General features: G+C 38.0%; 1 protein-coding gene across 1 annotated transcript in view; it reads left to right on the top strand.

Annotated features, from left to right (window-relative positions):
• Positions 1-22,479, top strand: part of LOC126198559 (myotubularin-related protein 10-B) — a 159,782-nt gene that overhangs the window by 59,254 nt on the left and 78,049 nt on the right. The window contains exons 9-11 of the mRNA XM_049934985.1: positions 1,358-1,504; positions 15,918-16,090; positions 16,267-16,437. Coding sequence (XP_049790942.1) covers positions 1,358-1,504; positions 15,918-16,090; positions 16,267-16,437 — 491 coding nt within the window. The remainder of the gene's footprint in view (positions 1-1,357; positions 1,505-15,917; positions 16,091-16,266; positions 16,438-22,479) is intronic.

Raw genomic sequence — 22,479 nt, 5'->3', positions numbered from 1 at the left:
GAGATGCTCTGGTAACTCAGATGGGAATTCCTGGAGGGAAGGTGACGTTCTTTTCGATGAACACTATTGAGAAAATTTAGAGAACCGGCATTTGAAGTTGAGTGTGGAATGATCCTACTGTTGCCAACATACATTTTGCGTAAGGACCAAAAAATTAGGGCTTATATGGAGCATATTGACAGTCATTTTTTTCTTGCTCTGTCTGCAAGTGAAACAAGAAAGGAAATGACTAGTGATGGTAAAGGATACCCTCTGCCACGCAAGGTATGATGGCGTGTGGAGTATGTGTGTAGATGTAGATGTAGACAGTGGTACAGTGTGTGAGTAGATGTACTCCAACTCGACAAAGGATTTAGTCCATAAGCTAGCAAGTGGTTTTTTGTTCTATCGATAACAACGCTTCTGTTGTTCAGTGTGTAGTGTCCTATACTCCTAACATGTTTACATTAAAGCTCATTCAGTTTGTGGCTGAAAAGACTCCCTACACTTTTCAAATGTTACGAATGAATTGGAACAAAAGATTTTGAGTGTTTTGATTGATAAGGTATCAAATCTATTTTTGAAAGCAGTATCATGAATGTGTTAGCTGTTACTGGTGACCCTACTGAAATCCATCATTGAAACGATCTTATGGTTTGCTAGACATTATAAGCAAATGGCAATGACTTTGTGTTTAATTGCTTCCTGTTATTGTTTGGTAGTACAGGCTCAATTGTGAATTCATCATGCAAACAACTGGTGAACACACGTCAGAAAATCAATAATGATCTACGAAAGTTTTATGTTATATCCTCATTATATTGAAAACATTTATCTTCTTTAATGTTTTGGCCACAGAAAGTTCTGTAGTAGGAACTACTATTGTCTCACCTTCCCCTGAAGAAGTATAAATCTGATTCTGTTGAATATAGTGGCTTGTAATCTGAGTAGTTTATCTTCACAGGCAACAATCTTTTATGTATGAATGAAAAGGGCAACAAAATTGTTTTATGCATCACTTTAACTTACCTTCTAGATTATCTAACAGTGTTACCATTATCTGCAAAGTATTAAAAGTTTCCAAATATCCACGGGTGTACTGCCGGTCTACAGTGTCCAACGGGCACAATATTTCGACGATCATAAGTTTGTTCATTGATGTATTAACTCATGTTTTGTAAATACAAGGACCATACATGGTTGAGTATCGTATAGTTTATGTTCATCCAGTCCTTCTGACTGGAGTTTGTGTTGGTTTTATGGTACATTCTAAATAGAAAAGTAAATATTTTAATCATTGGTATGCCACAATGTAAATACTGTGCTTTCTTGACTGTGTTAGTCTAACTTCAAATTTGAACAGACTATTTTCTTTTAGAAACCATTCGTCAGTTGTGGGTACAAGACAGCCACTTCATGTCGCAACTGGAATTAACACGGTGGTTGCACAGTGTGTCTCTGTGTTTGTGCAAAGCATCGGAGGCAGCCACTCATCTTTTAAAAGGATTCACAGTGGTTCTTCAGGGTGAGTTTTAGCACTTTTGTACATGTCTCTTCTACAGATCATCTTCCACCAACACTGTGTAAAAGATTTCGTGTTCGTATTCATTGATATGATATCAGTGTGTTCAAATTTCTTTTATCGGCATAGTCCATATCAATTGAGGCAGGCTAGGAAAAAATCTCACCTTCGTAGTCTCAGATGTTATTGAATCTAGCATATATTAAAATGAAGAACTAAGTAAGGAACATGTTCATGTTTATATACTCCAAAATAAAATCTGCTCCAAGATAAAGCCCTAAAAGTAACACTGCACAAACCATTTTGAAGATGTGACTTTTAGAAAAAAAAATTTAAAATGCTGTATCTCTGGAACAGTTCTAGATATTTTGTTGTTTTTTTTTATTTGAAAGATAATTATTTTAAGATTACAAAGAAATCTTCCATTTGAACTTACCTGTCAAAGTTCTTTTACTATAGCCTACTGATTATTTTTTATAATTAATGGAAAACAATTTGTTTTCAAAAATGCCAATCCATAAATTTTTATTTTTTTCTGTTGATTAGTACCATATAGGTCTACATTCCCTGAAAAGAAGAGCTTCCACTTTAAGGTTGAACAGATTTTAAAAACAATTGAAATTTTTGCCATACATAAAACCTGTTTTATTGCCACATTACCATGTAACAGGCTCATGAAAATCAAAACATAGCCTTATTTAACATAGTTTCAGTTTTGAAGGATGAGTAAGAGACTCATTTTTCAAGCATTTTAAATGGTTCCAAAATGTATGTGAAAGGTCAGTTTATACAACTTCTGTGTACTCTGTTTTGTACTGAAACTAGTGAGTCAATGAACTAGAAATCTGTTCCACTGCTTCAGTATCTTTCTTTGATATAGAGTGGTGCCTTCCTTTTGAACCAATAGTAACTGGAGCATTTACAATCTTCAAAATATTGTGAACGGAAGTGAGAAGTGGTGGCGTTGTTGTTGTCCCTAAGCTGAAAACCTATATTCAGCAGCTGATCCGTGTGGTAGCATTAAGTTCACTACTATTTCGTTTAACTCATAACTGGTGTTTATAATCTCTGCAATCCACAAGTCACAGTCATACAGACATGTTACAAACATCCCCCTTTTGAGGTTGTGAATCTGAATATTATCCTGCTGTTTCTGAGGTGTTGGCTGAACAAACGAAATTTCTTCTTTCTTGCTCTTTAAAGTGCGTGCAATAAGAGTTCGCCCATCACTTTGAGTCCAAAAATGTGTCTTCTGAATCCCTTTCTCAGGAGTAGTTTGTTTGGACCATTCTTCTTTTTTCTGCTCATGGAATTCTTCTATTACCTCTTTGGACAAAAGAGTGATGGCTGTGGATGTTTAAGATTTCACGACTCTCATAAGATCCTCAGCATTCTCAATCACAGCTGCATTTGGTCTGGAAAGATTATGTTTTGTAGCATGGTGCTTCAGCCGGCCTCCTACACCATTACAAGGCCCTTTCCTGTGACCAATAGCACTGTATACCCAGTCAGTTGGCACAAGTGACTTACTCAATTCAACCAGCTGGTAACGATTTTTAAAATGACTCTGAGCACCATTGGAAGTAATGATGATCTTCTCTGCCCCTGTTTGCAGTTGAAAAATTTTGCACATTGCTAGCAAAGCATGTGCTGAATCATATCCTGTGTCATCACTTATAACTGCAACACTTGTGGTCCTGTTTTAAAAATATGTCACTCCTGTAAAAATGAAAATCTGCTCATTACTCCAGTGATACCCTTGTAATTCTTTTGGGAGGATTACAGACCAGTTCTCAGCAAAATCACAGTGAAGCACGAAACATAGTCCTTCAGCCTGTACACACTCTTTTAACTTCTGCAATGTGTTGTTGTAGCAATTTCTTCAGATGCTGGTGTGTTACTGCTTTCACCGACCTTTTACCAAGTTTATCAATGAAACTGTCAAAGGCAACAATTTTCTTAATTAATTTTCCTCCCATGTCGCACGTGTAATTTCTGCAAAGTTATCTTCTATGTCTTCCAGGCCAGGTGTCTGTAAAGACATTCTTGAAACAAACAAGTCTCTTGCTTTATGTTGCAGATTAGTAATAACTTCACATGCCCAACCAAGGTGTTATATGTCACGTGCTCCAGTAAGTTCTTTAAAGTTACCACACAAATTTCAAAATTCGCGCAGTACACACATAAATAGACATCTCTAGATGGGTATGGAACTACCCACTTAGGACGTAGTGCATAAAATTTTGATCTTCTAATATGTGAAGTTGTATAGTTACTCTTATAAACTGCAAAAGTTTCTTTAATACTGTGAGTCATGTACCTCTTCACTTTCACAACTTTTTGACCTTCAACTATTACAGTTATAGTGTCTTTTTTTTGTTTGCACTCTGGTGAGAACAGTCCCATTTATTTTCTAGATAAAATGACTGCACTATTTGAACTCGAGCTGCTTCTACAGGATGACCATAATAGGGATCTGGTCTTCCAATGACTCCTTTTACAGACATCACATTTCTTGATTTGACACTGGACTCGCATTCGGGAGGGCGACGGTTCAGTCCCGCGTTCGGCCATCCTGACTTAGGTTTTCCGTGATTTCCCTAAATCGCTCCAGGCAAATGCCGGGATGGTTCCTTTGAAAGGGCACGGCCGACTTCCCCGTCCTTCCCTAATCCGATGAGACCGATGACCTCACTGTTTGGTCTCTTCCTCCAAACAACCCCAACCCTCTTGATTTGTGTACCATGTACTTTGATACCGATGGTTCAAATTTGTTTTCTTTGAAAATGTCTCTGGAATAATAGTTAAAACTTGCACGCCTGAACAAAGTCAAGTTTTTTGTTTGTCTTATATATAACTCTTTTATGGATATGCAAATAATCAGCACACTTCACTCTCCTGTGGCCCCAGTCAGAAGCAATTTCAAACAGTCCTTTTCACAAAACACACTGCAACTGTGTCAAGTGGCAAATTCCTCACGAAAACACAGAACTTACTGGATGGTCTCATATTTCTTTGAAGCCTCTTCAGTAAACAAATTAGCACTGAACAACTAAAATACAGAAACCTGCAATGAACAACCACAACAAAGAAACTGACAAGAAACAACAACAAAGTTTTAAAATATCTGCAACAATGAAAGTGAAAAGAAATAACTGCAACAGAAAATGACAAGAAATGACTGTAACAAAGACAATAGAAATAAACATTGTAACAAAGAAATTAGTAAGAAACAACTTCAGAGAAGACATACATTACCCTTTAAAGTTAAAAAAAATGATTTTTTAAAATAAAACCAGTCCAGCTTTAAAGTGGAAGCTCTCCTTCATAGAGAATATAGTACTATATAGTACTAATCAACAGAAAAAAATCTAACTTATCTGGAGTATCATTTTTGAAACAAAAAAAACCCAAATTATATAAAAAAAATAAAAAGGCGACAGTAAAGGAACTGACAGATACATCCAAATGGAGGATACCATTAATCATAAAGCAATAATCTTTAAAATAAAAAAGTCTCTAACAATATATCTAGAACTGTTAGAGAGATACAGCATTTTAAAAAATTTTCTGAAATTCGCATCTTCAAAATGGTGTTTGCAGTGTCATCTTTGGAGGTTTGTATCTCAGGGCAGGAATTTTTTTGGAGAAAACAAAAAAATGTGTGTTTCTTACTTACTCCTGAAATTTAACATATGCTAAATTCAATAACATTCGATATTATGAAGGTAACCCCCCCCCCCCCCCCCCCTGCCTGTAGAGTTACGGATTATGCCTAGCTCTAGTTCATATATAATGAAAATGACTGTAAAAATATCGGTAAGTGACTTGTATAAAATCTACAGTGCTTCAGTACATTGTTTTTACATTAAGGCTAATTCATTAAGACATGTTGCTAGTGTTCTAAGTAATGTAAATTAAATACAAACAAACGAGAATTGGCCAATCTCTTGACTTGGGGCTCTGCACAACTCCCATGTCCTAATATCTTAATAGTAAAACTCCTTTCCTCTCTTGTGAGATGGATAGTATGAGTCTGAAAAGTTGTGTGTCACACATCTTCAGCTGCTGGCTGTAAAGTGAATGCTGTGTATCAATACGTGAATGTATTTTCTTCTTGAAATTTATTTCTGTGTACATGTTTTTATAATTGTCTCAGTATATACTTACATGATATACATGTTTTTGCTACAAATGTTAAATCATTTGATATCAGTGAAGATATCCTAAAATATTAACTCTCTAATTTCTTCTTATATGAATTTGGATCTTGAACTTAAGCCACTAGTCAGTGATTTCAACAATTGCATAAGAACTAACAGTGGAAAATTTGGAATGGAATAATAATAATATAAATTGTATGAATTAGGATAGAATGTTACTCACGACATAGAGGAGATGTGGAGTGGCAGAGTGTCACATCTAAGAGTAGCCTGTTGGAAAATATTAGCGTAGCAATATCGACTGAGGCGGATACTGTGAGTACAGAAGAGGAGGAGAGAAATAAGAAATATAAGTGGAAAAAGATACTGTAGTGCTCCCTGTAGGACTTTGCAGTTGTGGCAGGGACAGGATAATAGGCTGCTAAGTGCAGAATCGAGAGAGATTTGCAGGGAGAAGGAGGGGTGGGGTTGACAGAAGTGAAAGTGGAAAGGACCATGCTGGGGGAACGAAAAGCATGTGTGAGGCTGAAAGAGGCATGTGGAGGTAGGGGCTAACGAAGAGTATGTTGTAGGGGGAGTTCTCACCTGCACAATTCAGAGAAGCTGTTGTTGATGGGAAGAATCGAGCCGGCGTGAATTGTGGGGAAGTCATTCAAGTCGAGCACATTGTGTTGCATGTCATTGCAAATGCAATGACCACAGGTGACTGGGCTGTATGGAAGGGACTGGACATTGTGGAATGGGTGGCAGCTGTTGAAGTGGAGGTGTTGTGATTGTGGAGGAATGTGAATAGAAGAGATGGTCTGGACTGAGGGTAAGGACACCCTATCCACAATCCTCTAGAACCTCAACATCTCCCCCATTCACTTCACCTAGTCCTCCTCAGCTCAATGATCCACCTTCCTTGATGTTGACTTGTTGAGGGATAGCACCATCGGTACCTACATCCACATCAAACCCACCGACCAGTAACAATACCAACACCCCTATTTCCACAGCTGGCGTCCATTCAATACCAAGAAGTTCCTTCCATACACAGTAGATTAGATTAGATTAGATTTACTTTCATTCCAATTGATCCGTAGTGAGGAGGCCCCCCAGGATGTGGAACATGTCAGAAAAACAACAATACATGACAAATATTTACAACTAAAACAAATAAGCTAATGTACCATTCCACAGATCCCAAGTGGAATGATCGTCATTTTTTAATGAACACTAAGAGTCATTTTACAAATACTAATGCACTGAATTTAAAATAAAAAAGTTTTTTATTTATTTATAAGGTAATACAACTACTATATCTAAAAACAAAGGTGATGTGACTTACCGAACGAAAGCGCTGGCAGGTCGATAGACACACAAACACACACACAAAATTCAAGCTTTCGCAACAAACTGTTGCCTCATCAGGAAAGAGGGAAGGAGAGGGAAAGACGAAAGGATGTGGGTTTTAAGGGAGAGGGTAAGGAGTCATTCCAATCCTGGGAGCGGAAAGACTTACCTTAGGGGGAAAAAAGGATGGGTATACACTCGCGCGCACACACACACACACACACACACACACACACACACACACACACACACACACATATACAGACACAAGCAGACATCTCACAAGCAGACATATATGTCTGCTTGTGAGATGTCTGCTTGTGTCTGTATATGTGTGGATGGATATGTGTGTGTGTTCAAGTGTATATCCGTCCTTTTTTCCCCCTAAGGTAAATCTTTCCGCTCCCGGGATTGGAATGACTCCTTACCCTCTTCCTTAAAATCCACATCCTTTCGTCTTTCCCTCTCCTTCCCTCTCTCGTGATGAGGCAACAGTTTGTTGCGAAAGCTTGAATTTTGTGTGTGTGTTTGTGTTTGTGTTTGTTTGTGTGTCTATCGACCTGCCAGCGCTTTCGTTCGGTAAGTCACATCACCTTTGTTTTTAGATATATTTTTCCCACGTGGAATGTTTCCCTCTATTATATTGTAATACAACTACTGTAATACTTATTTACAATGAACACATTACTGCGCTGAAATGGTGCAGAAGTTAGATTATACTAACACACACACACACACACACACACACACACACACACACAAATTTTCAATGAACGCATTACTGCACTGAAATTGTGCAGAAGTTATGTTATACTTATATACAAATCAGTTGGTTTTACTAAGAAATTCATCAATGGAGTAGAAGGAGTTGGCCACCAATAAATCCTTTAGGCTTCTCTTAAACTGAATTTCATTGGTTGTTAAACTTTTTATGGCTGCTGGCAAGTTATTGAAAATGTGTGTTCCTGAATAATGCACACCTTTTTGTACAAGACTAAGTGACTTTAAATCCTTGTGAAGATTATTCTTATTTCTAGTATTGATTCCATGAATTGAGCTGTTGGTTTGAAAAAGTGATATATTTTTAATGACAAATTTCATTAAGGAATAAGTATATTGGGAAGCAGTAGTTAGTATCCCTAGTTCCCTAAACAGGCTTCTGCAGGATGTTCTTGAGTTCACACCACATATAACTCTCACTGCACGTTTTTGTGCCCGGAAAACTTTAGCTTGGCTTGATGAATTACCCCAAAAAATAATTCCATATGACATTATGGAATGAAAGTAAGCATAGTATGCCAGCTTTTTCATTTTTATATCCCCTATGTCTGACAAAATTCGCATTGCAAACAGAGATTTGTTAAGACACTTCAGCAGTTCTGTGGTGTGCTCCTCCCAGTTGAATTTATTATCAAGCTGTAATCCCAAGAATTTAACACTGTCCACTTCTTCTACCTTCTTGTCATCGTATGTTAGACATATACTCTTGGGACACCCCTTACAAGTTCTGAACTGCATGTAAGTGTTTTTTCAAAGTTTAGTGACAAAGAATTGGCCAGGAACCAGTGATTAATGTCCACAAATATTTTATTGGCTGATCTTTCTAAGACTACACTTGATTTGCTATTTATTGCAATGTTTGTATCATCGGCAAACAAAACAAACTTGGCATCTGGTAATGTTACTGATGAAAGGTCATTGATATACACAAGAAAAAGTAAGGGCCCCAAAATGGAACCTTGTGGGGCCCCACATGTAATTAGTTCCCAGTTGGATGATGCCTGATAGCTTGATACATGTCTCTTTCCTAATAACACCCTTTGTTTCCTGCCAGAGATATAAGATTTGAACCATTTTGCAGCATTTCCTGTTATACTGTAATATTCTAGTTTACTTAAAAGGATATTATGATTTACACAGTCAAATGCCTTTGACAGTTCACAAAATATACCAGTTGCCTGCAATTTTTTGTCTAATGAATTAAGCACATTTTCACTGTAAGTGTAGATAGCCTTCTCAATATCAGAACCTTTTAGAAATCCAAACTGTGACTTTGACAGTATGTTATTTGAGATAAGATGGTTATAAAGACGACTGTACATTACTTTTTCGAAAATTTTTGAGAATGCTGGCAATAGTGAAATTGGACAGAAATTTGATGCTATTTCTTTATCTCCCTTCTTAAACAGTGGCTTAACTTCAGCATATTTCAGCCATTCAGGAAATATTCCACTAATAAACGACTGGTTACACAGATAGCTTAATATGTTACTTAGCTCTTTAATTAACTTTGTTGATATTTCATCATACCCACTAGATGTTTTTGATTTTATGATGGACATTATTTCTGTTGGGGTAGTGAGGGTCAAATTCATATTATGGAAGTTACTTCAAATGTCTGGTCTAAGGTGATCCATAGTAGCATCTACCGAACCTGACAACCCCATCTTTTCAGTAACAGTTATAAAATGTTTGTTAAAAAGTTCTGCAACACTATACACATCTGTCACCAGTGTATCATTTACTCTTAATGCTATTTGTTCCTCTTCATGTCTGGTTCTACCGGTCTCCTCCTTCACTATATCCCATATTGTCTTTATTTTGTTATCTGATATGACTATCTTTTCCTTGTAATATATTTGCTTTGACATCCGAATTACAGTCTTTAATATTTTGCAGTATTTCTTATAATGTGCTATAGCATCAACATTGGAAATGTTTCGGATTGACAGATACAGTTTTCTTTTTGTTTTACAAGATATCCCTATTCCTCGAGTAATCCATGGCTTCTTTGTAGACTTTGCTCTAACCTTGGTAAGTTTTGGGGGAAAGCAGTGTTCGAATAAGGTAAGCACTTTATTAGCAAAAATGTTATATTTTTCATTCATGCCATGAGCACTGTAAACATCAGTCCAGTGAATGTCTCTGAGGAGTGTCCTAAAATAATCAATTTTTGTCTTACTGATTACCCTCTTGAGCTCAGATTTAACAGATTTTATATCCTGTTCAGTATTAACATTTAACAGAAGGAACTGCATGTCATGGTCTGAGAGGCCATCATTGACTATTGGTTTTGTAATATAATTTTGTTCATTGGACTTTTCTATAAAGATATTATCAATGGCTGTTTGTGAGCAAGTGGCTATCCTAGTGGGGAACTTTACAGTGGGAATTAAGTTGAATGATAGTGTTACTAACTCAAATAAGTTCTTATTGGGAGAGTCTTTAAGGAAATCTACATTGAAATCACCAGCAACCACTATTTCTTTGTTTTTGGTTGTTAAATGGGCCAGTACAGCTTCAAGGTGGTTGACAAACAGATTAAAGTTACCTGCAGGTGCTCGATATACACTTAATATTATGAAGGATTTTTTGTGAAATTCTAATTCTGTTGCACATGCTTCCATATGCTGTTCTAGGCAAAATTTATGAATGTCTATGTTCTTAAATTTATGACAGTTCCTGATGAATGTGGCAACTCCTCCTTTCTCCATTTCTGATCTACAAAAGTGAGATGCTAACCTAAACCCTGTAACACTTAAAAGTTCTATACCAGTGGTCACATGATGTTCAGAGAGGCAGATTATGTCAGCTGGGTTTGAAGACTCTAATTCATCTATGCAGATAGTTAATTCATTAATTTTATTTCTCAGTCCTCGAATATTTTGATGCAATAAAGATAGCTGACATTTCTCATTGACTGAGTTAAAATTGGGTGGCTGTTTATGCTGATGTAATAAGCTGGAATTATGTTTTTTGATTTCTTTCTCAAACTGAAGGTTTGTCTCAGTTCTAACCTCTCTTAAAATTTGCTTTCTTTCTGTCCTCCCTACCCTAAAAAAGGGTCTTTTCTGAATCCTATAACCACTGGTATTTTACCACTCATGACAGTGCCTCCCCCCTTTAACTTTCCTGCTATTTCCCCAGCCAATTTACCCTTCCCCTTCCTGTTGAGGTGAAGGCCATGCCTAGTATAATCCCACCTACTGAGAGAATCAACATGAACCACACCAATGTGTGACCCCGCACCCGACATGAGCAGCCGTTCCAGCTCCAAATTAACTCTCTTGACAGAAGAGTTCAAATGAGGTCGGTCATGGCGCCCAAGAACAGATACAAACTCAACACTAATATGCTTCGATGCTGGTGCAATCTTCGCCAGGTCACACTCTATACTGTACCCAGGATCTCTGTCAATACTGTTACCTGCCCCACCCACTATAACCACGCTGTCTTCCTTAGTGAAATCTTTGCAAAGTGATCCTAAATCCTCTGTCACCTGCTCCAGACCACCTGCAGCGGTCACCATCTGCAGAGACAAGCAGTCCCTCCACAGATATGCCAAGTGTGCCGAGGTCTTCGGTGACTGAAATTACCCGGCCTGCCTTATCCAGAAACAGATCTCTTGCACCCCTCTATGGGCACAGATCCATTCATGTCTCCACTGACTCTTGTAAGTTCTTGCTTGAATGATAGGATAATGGTGGTGGTGGTGGTGGTGGTGACCTCAAGTAATGCTCTCATGGCAAAGAGGTTGTTAAATGTATCTTGAATAGCAAATCTCAGCCATGTAGATGTTCTATAGAGATAGAAATTCCTTCATAATATAGTGGAAAAGCATCTTTGTGTGCCAGTAGGGAATGGACACATTTTCAGATGCCTTATGTTCTGATAGAGGCAAATGTAGAATACGGGTGATTTCCTCACTGTAGTGAAGTGGTGACTTATCAGCAGCATGTTGTTTCAGAAGAGAAATTTGAAGTTATGGTGACAATATTTTCATTTTTCAATGGTGTATGGTGGATTTTTAATTGATAAGATTAAATGGGTTTAACATAAAAGATTTTTTTAAATAAGTTAAATAAATGTGATCTGTGATGCCAGTAAATATAATGCATCAGCATTTTTGTATATTTTCTGTTTTTCCTCGGTTCCCTCTATATTCTTGGAGAAATGGTCTTCCTATGCAACTAAATGAGAATCATTTGTACTTCAAAAATAGGCCATCAGAAACTAATACCAAAATTGGCAAAAAGGACATCATTAAAATCAGCAGATAACACCACATGTTAAAAAAATAACACCAGAATGGACAAAATAAAATTGAAATTGGCCATACGACCTCCCCCCCCCCCCCCCCCCCCCCACACACACAGTCCCCCCTGATAAATCAAGAACATAATAAGACTGATGTTTGTTAGTGCAATATTGCATACCAGCCTTTAATTGATCTGCCAGTAAATACTGGTGTTTTAACTAAGCTCAGAAATGTAATAAAATAGTTGTCATGTGTAACATAAGAGATTAATCTGTCTTAATTTGTAAGAGGACTTTTTTACTCATTAGGGGACCTTAGGGACTAGCTGTCCTATATTTTCTTCATAATTGTAGAATGTGAAAGTAAATGCACAGACATCAGTTTCCAAGCAGTGGGGTACATTTCTAAAAACAACTCAAAAAAATTCACTTGAAAATTAGAAGTTATGTGACCACTTATTTACAAAATATTTTGACCTTATTAATGTTATTACCTGTAGCTGAGTGTGTAAAGTAAAAGTTTAGTAATTGCATTACCATTGGTTCGTATCTCACCAATAGCTACCTTTTATTTTTATTATTTTTATTTTTTAATGCCATGTTAATTAATATGTGGAAATATTAATAAAAATACTGAATCATGTTATTTAATAAAAATAACATATTTTTGTTTTTAATTAAAAATAACATCAAAATGTAAGTATTCACATAAATTAAAATATGGTACAAAATTGCAAAAGATCAAAAAGAAAATAAAACACTTGATCAGTATTATTTAAGTACGGCATAGATTAGGCTGGAGAACTGCATCAAACCAATCTTCAGACTGAAGATGACAACAACATACAGTAAGACAGTTTAAATATCTATCAAATTTTATTTCCATGCAGTTAGTAATTAAAAACAGAACATTTTATTTGTATTCAAATTTATGATCCAGCATTTGATAATTAATATTTCCACATGTTAATAAATGTGGAATTTACAGCAAAGTAAAAGAAACTCACTACCAAAAGATACGAACCACAGGATATATATATCCTGGGACAACCGGGAAATCTGGGAAAACCTGGGAATATTTTAGAATTCCAGGAATTTGTTATTGTTTTTGTTTTTATTTAAATGTATGTAACTCTGAGTGGTAAAAACTGATACTGTAACAAAGAATTTTACTGTGTCCTACTACTGCAGAATAATACTGCAACAACAAAAAATAAACTAGAGGGAAAAAAACTTGAGTTGCAGAGGAAATGCACCATTTACAACAAAAAAATACAGTGCATACACAAGTGTCTGCCAATAGCAAAGCTTGTCAAAGGCTTTAGGACAAAGTCTTTGCAATACTTTATAACAACAAACTGCTTCCGATGAGCACTGTGTCTTTGCAATAGTTCGTTTGAGCAGTTGCCAGTGGGATCATGCGCATGCACAGTTGAGTCCCCTATGAGCAGTATGAGCAGTACCTTCTCCCGCTTCTGGCTACTTGAAGTGTGGCTAGTAGCTCTGTCAGCAGTAGCAATAAGCGGCCAGATGCTAAGTCTCCTCGTGAGTCGTGTATTTGGCTTACTGATTTCTGTGGCTGGGATCTATGAAGCGAATTAAAATGTATTCACATAATTATGGAAAGCTAAAATATGTTATTAGTTTCGGTTTTATGATTTTATTTTATTTTTACATTTTTGCATTAATTGCCTTGCAGAACAGTGAAGTTATTTTCGACGGTTTGTTAAAGAAATTTGGCTTTTATTGATCTTTTCCACAGAGGCAGTCAATTTATTTGTAACAAACTGTTTCATTCCACACTATGGGCTGGTTTCAACTGTTTGCTGAATTTCAAGAGCATGTTTTAATCGTCTGGCATGTATGACTTTATGCCGTAATAAAGAACGAAACAGAGATACTACAGTACTGGTAAACCAAGAAAATTTGCATCCCAAAAACCACACTGGAAAACTTAATATCAGGTTGGGACCTACTTCTTTGTGAATCTGGACATACTGATGTACACTTTAAGCCAAATTATTCATGTTAGTATAGTTCACGAAATTCCTAAGCTCTTGGAGTATCCTCCGATATCCTGTTTTGTTTAGGATGTAATGTAAGATTTCTTAATTCTATATACATACAAACGTATGAGATTCCTACGTCATCGTAGCTGGGCATGCACAGTAACACCTGTTTTCCAGCGCCCTCTGACAACTGCTGAAATGTAATCTAACAGGTCACAGGAAAATATTGCGAATGATGGTTTGAAAAGTGTTACTTACAAAGTAAATTTCATGTCACACAAGATTAATTGTTACATGGGAGAATGTGCTTTGAATTTCTTAAACCACAGGGTGTTTGACTCTCGTTTAAAGTTTAACACTTTGAGGGCCAGCCACTTGGAAGAATTTTGAGCCCAGAAGGTCAGACATTTATATCATTATTTAAAATTTTACTGCTAGTGTTATTGCTATTGTCTGACTACAGCGTGTGTTCTATACTCTGAATATGTGCTATCGACTGGTGAGCTATGATTGGCTTACAAAAGGACATCACAATCTCGATATCAGTGCTTCAGAAATTAATGTTCTGTGTTTGGTTGAATTCGAATATATACATTCATAATATGAAACTATGCAGCCTATTGTAATATGAGAATATATAGCATATGTGTTGCTGCCCATCAAATATTTTTCCAAAACGTGTTTCTTTTTTTTTTTTTTTTCTCCCCCTTCCCTAGTGTTTGTTTTGTAAAGTGCCAGGAAGTTCTTTGTCGGTGCATAAAACATTAACCTTTCAGAGAACTGATGAGTGTTACAGTTCTGAGGGAAGGTGTACTGTCACTTAATATGGAAAAAGTGAATTTTTAACTGGGAAATCCAGGAAAAATCTGGGAATATTTTTTTCCTTGTCCTCGTATACACCCTGAACAAATTACTAGAGTTTAACATTATGCAGTCAGCTGCTGGCATCTGTGTTAGTAAGCTGGAAATATGTAACAGCAATTGGAAATCTTCCAATTCTTGAAGGTGACTTTCTTCAGTGATTTTAAAAAAGAGAGAGAAATTCCATCATATTGTGCGTTTTAATTGATGCCAGGCACTGCCCTTCAAATCCTGGAAGTACGAAGCATATTGAAGTGGGTCAGTCTGTAAGGTCCCGTTGTCACTTGCATTATCACAATTGTATATTAGCAAGGGCCAACAGTACAGTTTCTTTTAACATATACCAGAGTCTATACAAATGTAAACTGTTGGAATTTGACAGCTGACAAGCTTGATGGGTGGGCCTACACCAAGAGAATGTATCTAATAATATTTGGTTAATTTCAAATCATATAATATGACTCAACAACAAAGCAGTATAGCAGTTAATTCAGTGTGTTCCATCCAGACATAGCATACTGCTGTTGCCAAGCAGTATAGTAATTAATTCAATGTGTCTCCATCCAGATATAGCATAACAATGAGAAACTGAATTGTTACGATACTGTAAATCAGTCTACTGTGCAGTCATGTGGATAGACGGATTATTGGTGGTTAGATGAAGTAGCAAGAACTTGCACTGTATGATGATCACTATTCTGATGCAATACTGCACAAGACTGAAGTCCATCAGTAGTGTTTTCACACACTGACGTACACAAGTTGGAATCTAAATGAGAGCACATCCATAAAAAGTCAACATAACCTGAAAGGACATTACGTAGTTCATGCAAATGTCTTCCTCATAATGCTCACATATTGTTATAGCTAATTTTGTGATGGGATCCTGGTATTCAAACTGTTTCGATTATTTAAAGTAGTTGGTGGCAAAACTGTTCTGTATTGTTGATTCAGCACTAAAGTAATATATGCAACATCTTACAAATACTCTTGTTGTTCTGTATTTTCAAGAATCGGAGGGACGTGACATGTGCTGTGTGATCTCATCACTGTGCCAGCTTTTATTGGTTCCACAGTACCGAACACTTGTGGGATTTCAGGCACTCATACAGAAGGAATGGGTGTCCCTGGGACATCCATTTAGCTCAAGACTTGGTCATGTTCTACGCTCTTCTTCTGAAAGGGTTAGTGAGTGCTGAAGACTTATTGTAATTTACTTTGCTGGCAAACTCTCATTTTAGAATACATTATTTCAAACATTTTTTTTAAAACATGAAAGTTCTGTGCCATAACTTTACTTGTCCCATAAAACAAATGTAATCAACACTGAAATCATAGTCAATGATGTGTGCTTTTGCAGTCTCCTGAACTCCTGCTGTTTCTGGATTGTGTGTGGCAGCTATTACAGCAGTTTCCCATTGAGTTCGAGTTCACTGAAACATACTTGACTACATTATGGGATTCAGCTCATATCTCAATATTTGAGACCTTCCTTTTTGACTGTGAGAGGGATCGTGATGTTGCTGCTAAGGTAAATTGTTATATACCAAGTACATCTCAGATATTGTAACAAAAGTGTTTGAGCTTTGTACATTGTAGTTACTGGAAAAGGAAGTTGGGATTTGGGTCATATAAGTCTGACAAAGAAATATTTTAGCTAACTCAGCATTGTGTCACATTAAGTTTTTTCCCACTCTGCCTTTTGTTTGTTTGTTTATTGGTGCATCGCCAGAAGTAAAACTCAATGAATATTGAACTTTCATTTTGTTACTTCATTTTCAGCTGTTGCCATTTGCAGACTAAATAAAATGTAGGTTTACAGTTACATTACACCATTACTTGTTCCATAGATCATGAATGACATTTCGTAATAAAGTGAACTTGTCAGTTTACCATAAGGTTTCTTTAAGTGATATAATTAAATTTGTTTATCTATTTATTTATTGATTTATATAAAAACAAAGATGATGTGACTTACCAAACGAAAGCGCTGGCAGGTCGATAGACACACAAACAAACACAAACGTACACACAAAATTCTAGCTTTCGCAACCAACGGTTGCCTCGTCAGGAAAGAGGGAAGGAGAGGGAAAGATGAAAGGATGTGGGTTTTAAGGGAGAGGGTAAGGAGTCATTCCAATCCCGGGAGCGGAAAGACTTACCTTAGGGGGGAAAAAGGTCGGGTATACACTCGCACACACACACATATCCATCCACACATATACAGACACAAGCAGACATATTCAAAGACAAAGAGTTTGGGCAGAGATGTCAGTCGAGGCAGAAGTGCAGAGGCAAAGATGTTGTTGAATGACAGGTGAGGTATGAGTGGCGGCAACTTGAAATTAGCGGAGATTGAGGCCTAGTGGGTAAAGGGAAGAGAGGATATATTGAAGGGCAAGTTCCCATCTCCGGAGTTCGGATAGGTTGGTGTTAGTGGGAAGTATCCAGATAACCCGGATGGTGTAACACTGTGCCAAGATGTGCTGGCCGTGCACCAAGGCATGTTTAGCCACAGGGTGATCCTCATTACCAACAAACACTGTCTGCCTGTGTCCATTCATGCGAATGGACAGTTTGTTGCTGGTCATTCCCACATAGAATGCGTCACAGTGTAGGCAGGTCAGTTGGTAGATCACGTGGGTGCTTTCACACGTGGCTCTGCCTTTGATCGTGTACACCTTCCCAACCTCAACTTCTTCAGTTCCATCAGATTCACCTGGTCCTACTCCAAATCCCACGCCACTTTCCTTGACGTTGACCTCCATCTGTCCAATGGCCAGCTTCACACGTCCGTCCACATCAAACCCACCAACAAGCAACAGTACCTCCATTATGACAGCTACCACCCATTCCACATCAAACGGTCCCTTCCCTACAGCCTAGGTCTTCGTGGCAAACAAATCTGCTCCAGTCCAGAATCTCTGATCCATTACACCAACAACCTGACAACAGCTTTCGCATCCCGCAACTACCCTCCCGACCTGGTACAGAAGCAAATAACCAGAGCCACTTCCTCATCCTCTCAAACCCAGAACCTCCCACAGAAGAACCACAAAAGTGCCCCACTTGTGACAGGATACTTTCCGGGACTGGATCAGACTCTGAATGTGGCTCTCCAGCAGGGATACGACTTCCTCAAATCCTGCCCTGAAATGAGCTCCATCCTTCATGAAATCCACCCCACTCCACCAAGAGTGTCTTTCCGCCGTCCACCTAACCTTCGTAACCTGTTAGTTCATCCCAATGAAATCCCCAAACTACCCTCCCTACCCTCTGGCTCCTACCCTTGTAACCGCCCCCGGTGTAAAACCTGTCCCATGCACCCTCCCACCACCACCTACTCCAGTCCTGTAACCCGGAAGGTGTACACGATCAAAGGCAGAGCCACGTGTGAAAGCACCCACGTGATTTACCAACTGACCTGCCTACACTGTGACGCATTCTATGTGGGAATGACCAGCAAACAAACTGTCCATTCGCATGAATGGACACAGGCAGACAGTGTTTGTTGGTAATGAGGATCACCCTGTGGGTAAACATGCCTTAGTGCACGGCCAGCACATCTTGGCACAGTGTTACACCGTCCGGGTTATCTGGATACTTCCCACCAACACCAACCTATCCGAACTCCGGAGATGGGAACTTGCTCTTCAATATATCCTCTCTTCCCGTTACCCACCAGGCCTCAATCTCCGCTAATTTCAAGTTGCCGCCACTCATACCTCACTTGTCATTCAACAACATCTTTGCCTCTGCACTTCCGCCTTGACTGACATCTCTGCCCAAACTCTTTGCCTTTACAAATGTCTGCTTGTGCCTGTATATGTGCGGATGGATATGTGTGTGAGCGAGTGTATACCTGTCCTTTTTTCCCCCTAAGGTAAGTCTTTCCGCTCCCGGGATTGGAATGACTCTTTACCCTCTCCCTTAAAACCCACATCCTTTCGTCTTTCCCTCTCCTTCCCTCTTTCCTGACGAGGCAACCGTTGGTTGCGAAAGCTAGAACTTTGTGTGTATGTTTGTGTTTGTTTGTGTGTCTATCGACCTGCCAGCGCTTTCGTTTGGTAAGTCACAGTATCTTTGTTTTTATATATATTTTTTCCATGTGGAATGTTTCCCTCTATTATATTCATATTATTTATTGATTTATTTTTACAATTATTACTTCATGTCTTAAAAATTCATCTGTTGAGTATAAGGAGTTGTCTTTCATAAATTCTTTTAATTTGTTTCTAAATGCTGGTTGGCTGTTTGTCAGACTTGTAACGCTGTTTGGTAAATGAACAAAGACGTTTGTGGCAGCATAATTCACTCCTTTGTGTTTCAAAGGCAGATTTAATGCAGAATAGTGAAGATCATCCTTTCATCTAGTGTTGTTGCTATGCACTTTGCTATTATTTTTTAATGGTGATAGGTTTTTAACAAATTTCAAAGTGAATACATGTATTGCGAAGGTACTGTGAATATCCCTAAATCCTTAAAAAAAGTCTGCAAGATGATCTTGGGTGGACTCCAGCTATTTTTCTGATTACATGCTTTTGTGCAATGATTACTTTTTCTCTTAATGGTGGATTACCCGAAAATATGATGTCGTATGAAAGCAGTGAATGAAAATAGGCATAGTAGACTAATTTACTCGTATATTAATCACCAACATTTTAAATCACCCTAATTGCACAAGTAGCTGAACTCAATCGTCTCAGCAGATCATCAATGTGTTTCTTAAGAATTCAATTTCTCATCAGTCCACACACCCAGAAATTTTGAATATTCTGCCTTCGCAACACACTTCTGTTCAAAGCCTCTATTTATTGGTGGTGTTATGCCGTTTGCTGTACAGAAGTGTATCTACTGCGTTTTCTCAAAATTTAGTGAGAGTCCATTTGCAGAGAACCATGTAATAATTTCCTGAAAGACGTTATTTACAGTTTCCTCACCTAATTCTTGTTTGTTGGGAGTGATTAATGTACTTTTATCATCAGCAAAAAGAAATAGCTTTGCATCTTCATGAATATAGAGTAGCAAGTCATTAATATATATTAAGAACAATAAGGGACCCAAGACTAAACCCTGTGGGACATCATTCTTGATAAAGCCGCAGTTAGAGAACTGCGATTTTTGGAGACTATCTGTGCTGCTAATATCAACCTTCTTCATTCTCCCAGTTGAATATGAATTAAACCATTTGTGCACTGTCCCACTCATACCACAATACTTAAGCTGATCTAGAATAATTCCATGGTTCATAAAGTGTAAAGCCTCTGACAGATCACAAACAATTGCAATGGATGGTGTTTGGTTATTCAGAGAATTTAATATTTGATCAGTGGAAGAATATATAGCATTTTCTGTTGAAAAGCCTTTCTGAAAACCAAACTGACATTTTCTTAGTACCTGATTTTTACAAATATGTGAAGCCACTCATGAATACATTACTTTTTCAAAAATTTTGGATATAGCTATCAGAAGTGACATTCCATAGCCAAACTGAATTATATCCTGGTCTTTCAAGATAGGCTTTTTGCAACGTTTGCTAAGCCAACAGTGATAAAATTTGTATGAAGTGGAAGTTGAAATTTTATTTATTAGAACAGAGAGAGAGGGCATCAAACCAAACCAAATAAAATGCTGTGCTGGAGCCAAAACATCCTCCCTCCAGTGTTGTAGATATTATACAAAATCTTCTAATACTTGAAGGAATTGATTGTGCTCCCATTTAGAAACATAGTACAAGATTCATTCTGAAACTAACGTGTCATATTTTTTTGCATTCATCCTGAATGATTGAGCCAGATTATTTTGGTGTGGTACTAATTTTTTTAATCTTTTCACTAAAGTTCTGTTGGTTTCTTAGTTTTGTGACAGATAGCCACAGCAGGGTATTATTCCAAAATTGTGTCTGACAATGAGATGCTTATAAAACAGAGATGGTGTCATTAAATTCTACACTGTTGAACATATAGCACTAAATTAGAAATGAGTAGCGTGTGGTGGTGGTAATTGCATTTCAGTAGTGGTGGCAAGGATGTGCACAGCATGATGTGACCCAGTTTGCATCTCATTGATTTGATTTGAACAGGGACATCAGAACAACAGCGATCCTGACCCACTATTGCCTACACTGAAACAATGTTTATTGTGCATTTTCACTCCACGTGGTTCTAATAAAGCCAATCAGTACTCTTAAAGAGTGCTAGAATGCCCCTTACTACTTCCTTTTTAGACGAAATTTTGTGTGCCTATTGATCTCCAGTGACTGGCATTGGAAGACTAGCTGTCATGCAGTTCCATTGTCCTCGTCACACAGCCTACGCCTAGGCGCTTCTTTCTCTACACCCATCATTTTTACATGTTTCTTAAAGTTCCTGTAGCCTGTCGTTCATCCTACCATGAGGTTAGTCTGTTACCTGTTCAAGCCCAAGAGTAGAGAACTACTCTTAAAACATGACTTTGGCAACATTAGCTTGCCAAGTTTTTGTTTTGGGATCATAGTGTCCAATATTGTACATGTTGTCTACTGAACGAGTTTCATAGTTATCGCCTTAATGATGCTTAGGAAAGTTTTGGTCCAGGAAATGGAGCCTTCGCAGCTGGCCTGGCTAGCCTGTTGACTTGTTCATTACCACTGATTTCTGAGTGACCAGGGACCCACAGCAGTATACCCTGTTGCTTTCCCCTAGTCTCACAAGGGCTTTGCGTCATTCTGCAGTGATCTTCGACCTGAAACTTCCTGGCAGTTTAAAACTGTTGCCGGGCTGAGACTCAAACTTGGGAACTTTGCCTTTTGCGGGCAAGTGCTCTACTGACTGAGGTACCCAAGCACAACTCACAACCCATCCTCACAGCTCCAATTCTGCCAGTACATTGTCTCCTACCTTCCAAACTTCACAGAAGCTCTCCTGTGAAACTTTCAGAACTAGCAGGCCTGGAAAAATTGAAGCTGTGAGGATGGGTCATGAGGCGTACTCGGGTAGCTCAGTTAGTAGAGCCCTTTTCCAGGAAAGGCAAAGGTCCGGAGTTTGAGTATTGATCCAGCACACAGTTTTAATCTGCCAGGAAGTTTTATATCAGTGCACACTCCACTGCAGAGTGAAAATTTCATTCTGGGAACCTCCCCCAGGCTGTGGATGAGCAATGTCTCATCAATTCCATTCTTCCAGGGGTGCTAGTTCTACTAGGTTCGCAGGAGAGCTTCTGTGAAGTTTGGAAGGTAGGAGATGAGGTACTGGCAGAATTGAAGCTGCGAGGATGGGTCATGAGCCATGCTTGGGTATCCCAGTTGGTAGTAGAGATAGGAAAAACTATTCTTTTCAGAAATCGGATCAGAACTGGTCAGTCACTGAAATGAACTAACTCTTTTTCTTGATTCAGCACTCACCATTCACGCACAAAAATAAGTAAAAGGAAGTACATTGCCGTTTCAATTCAGGTCACTAAACCTGAATTTTTATCTGATGTGGTCCTATTGTGAAAAACTTGTAAAGAAACGTAATAATTTTGTGTTGTGTCCACAGTAATTTTCAGATACAAGAGTTTAAAATTATGTTTGCTGTAAACATTATAAATATTC

Source organism: Schistocerca nitens, chromosome 8, assembly GCF_023898315.1.
Source record: "Schistocerca nitens isolate TAMUIC-IGC-003100 chromosome 8, iqSchNite1.1, whole genome shotgun sequence".
Taxonomy (NCBI): Eukaryota; Metazoa; Arthropoda; class Insecta; order Orthoptera; family Acrididae; genus Schistocerca; species Schistocerca nitens.
Note: the sequence above shows the minus strand (reverse complement) of the source record. Positions and strands in the feature narration are given on the sequence as shown.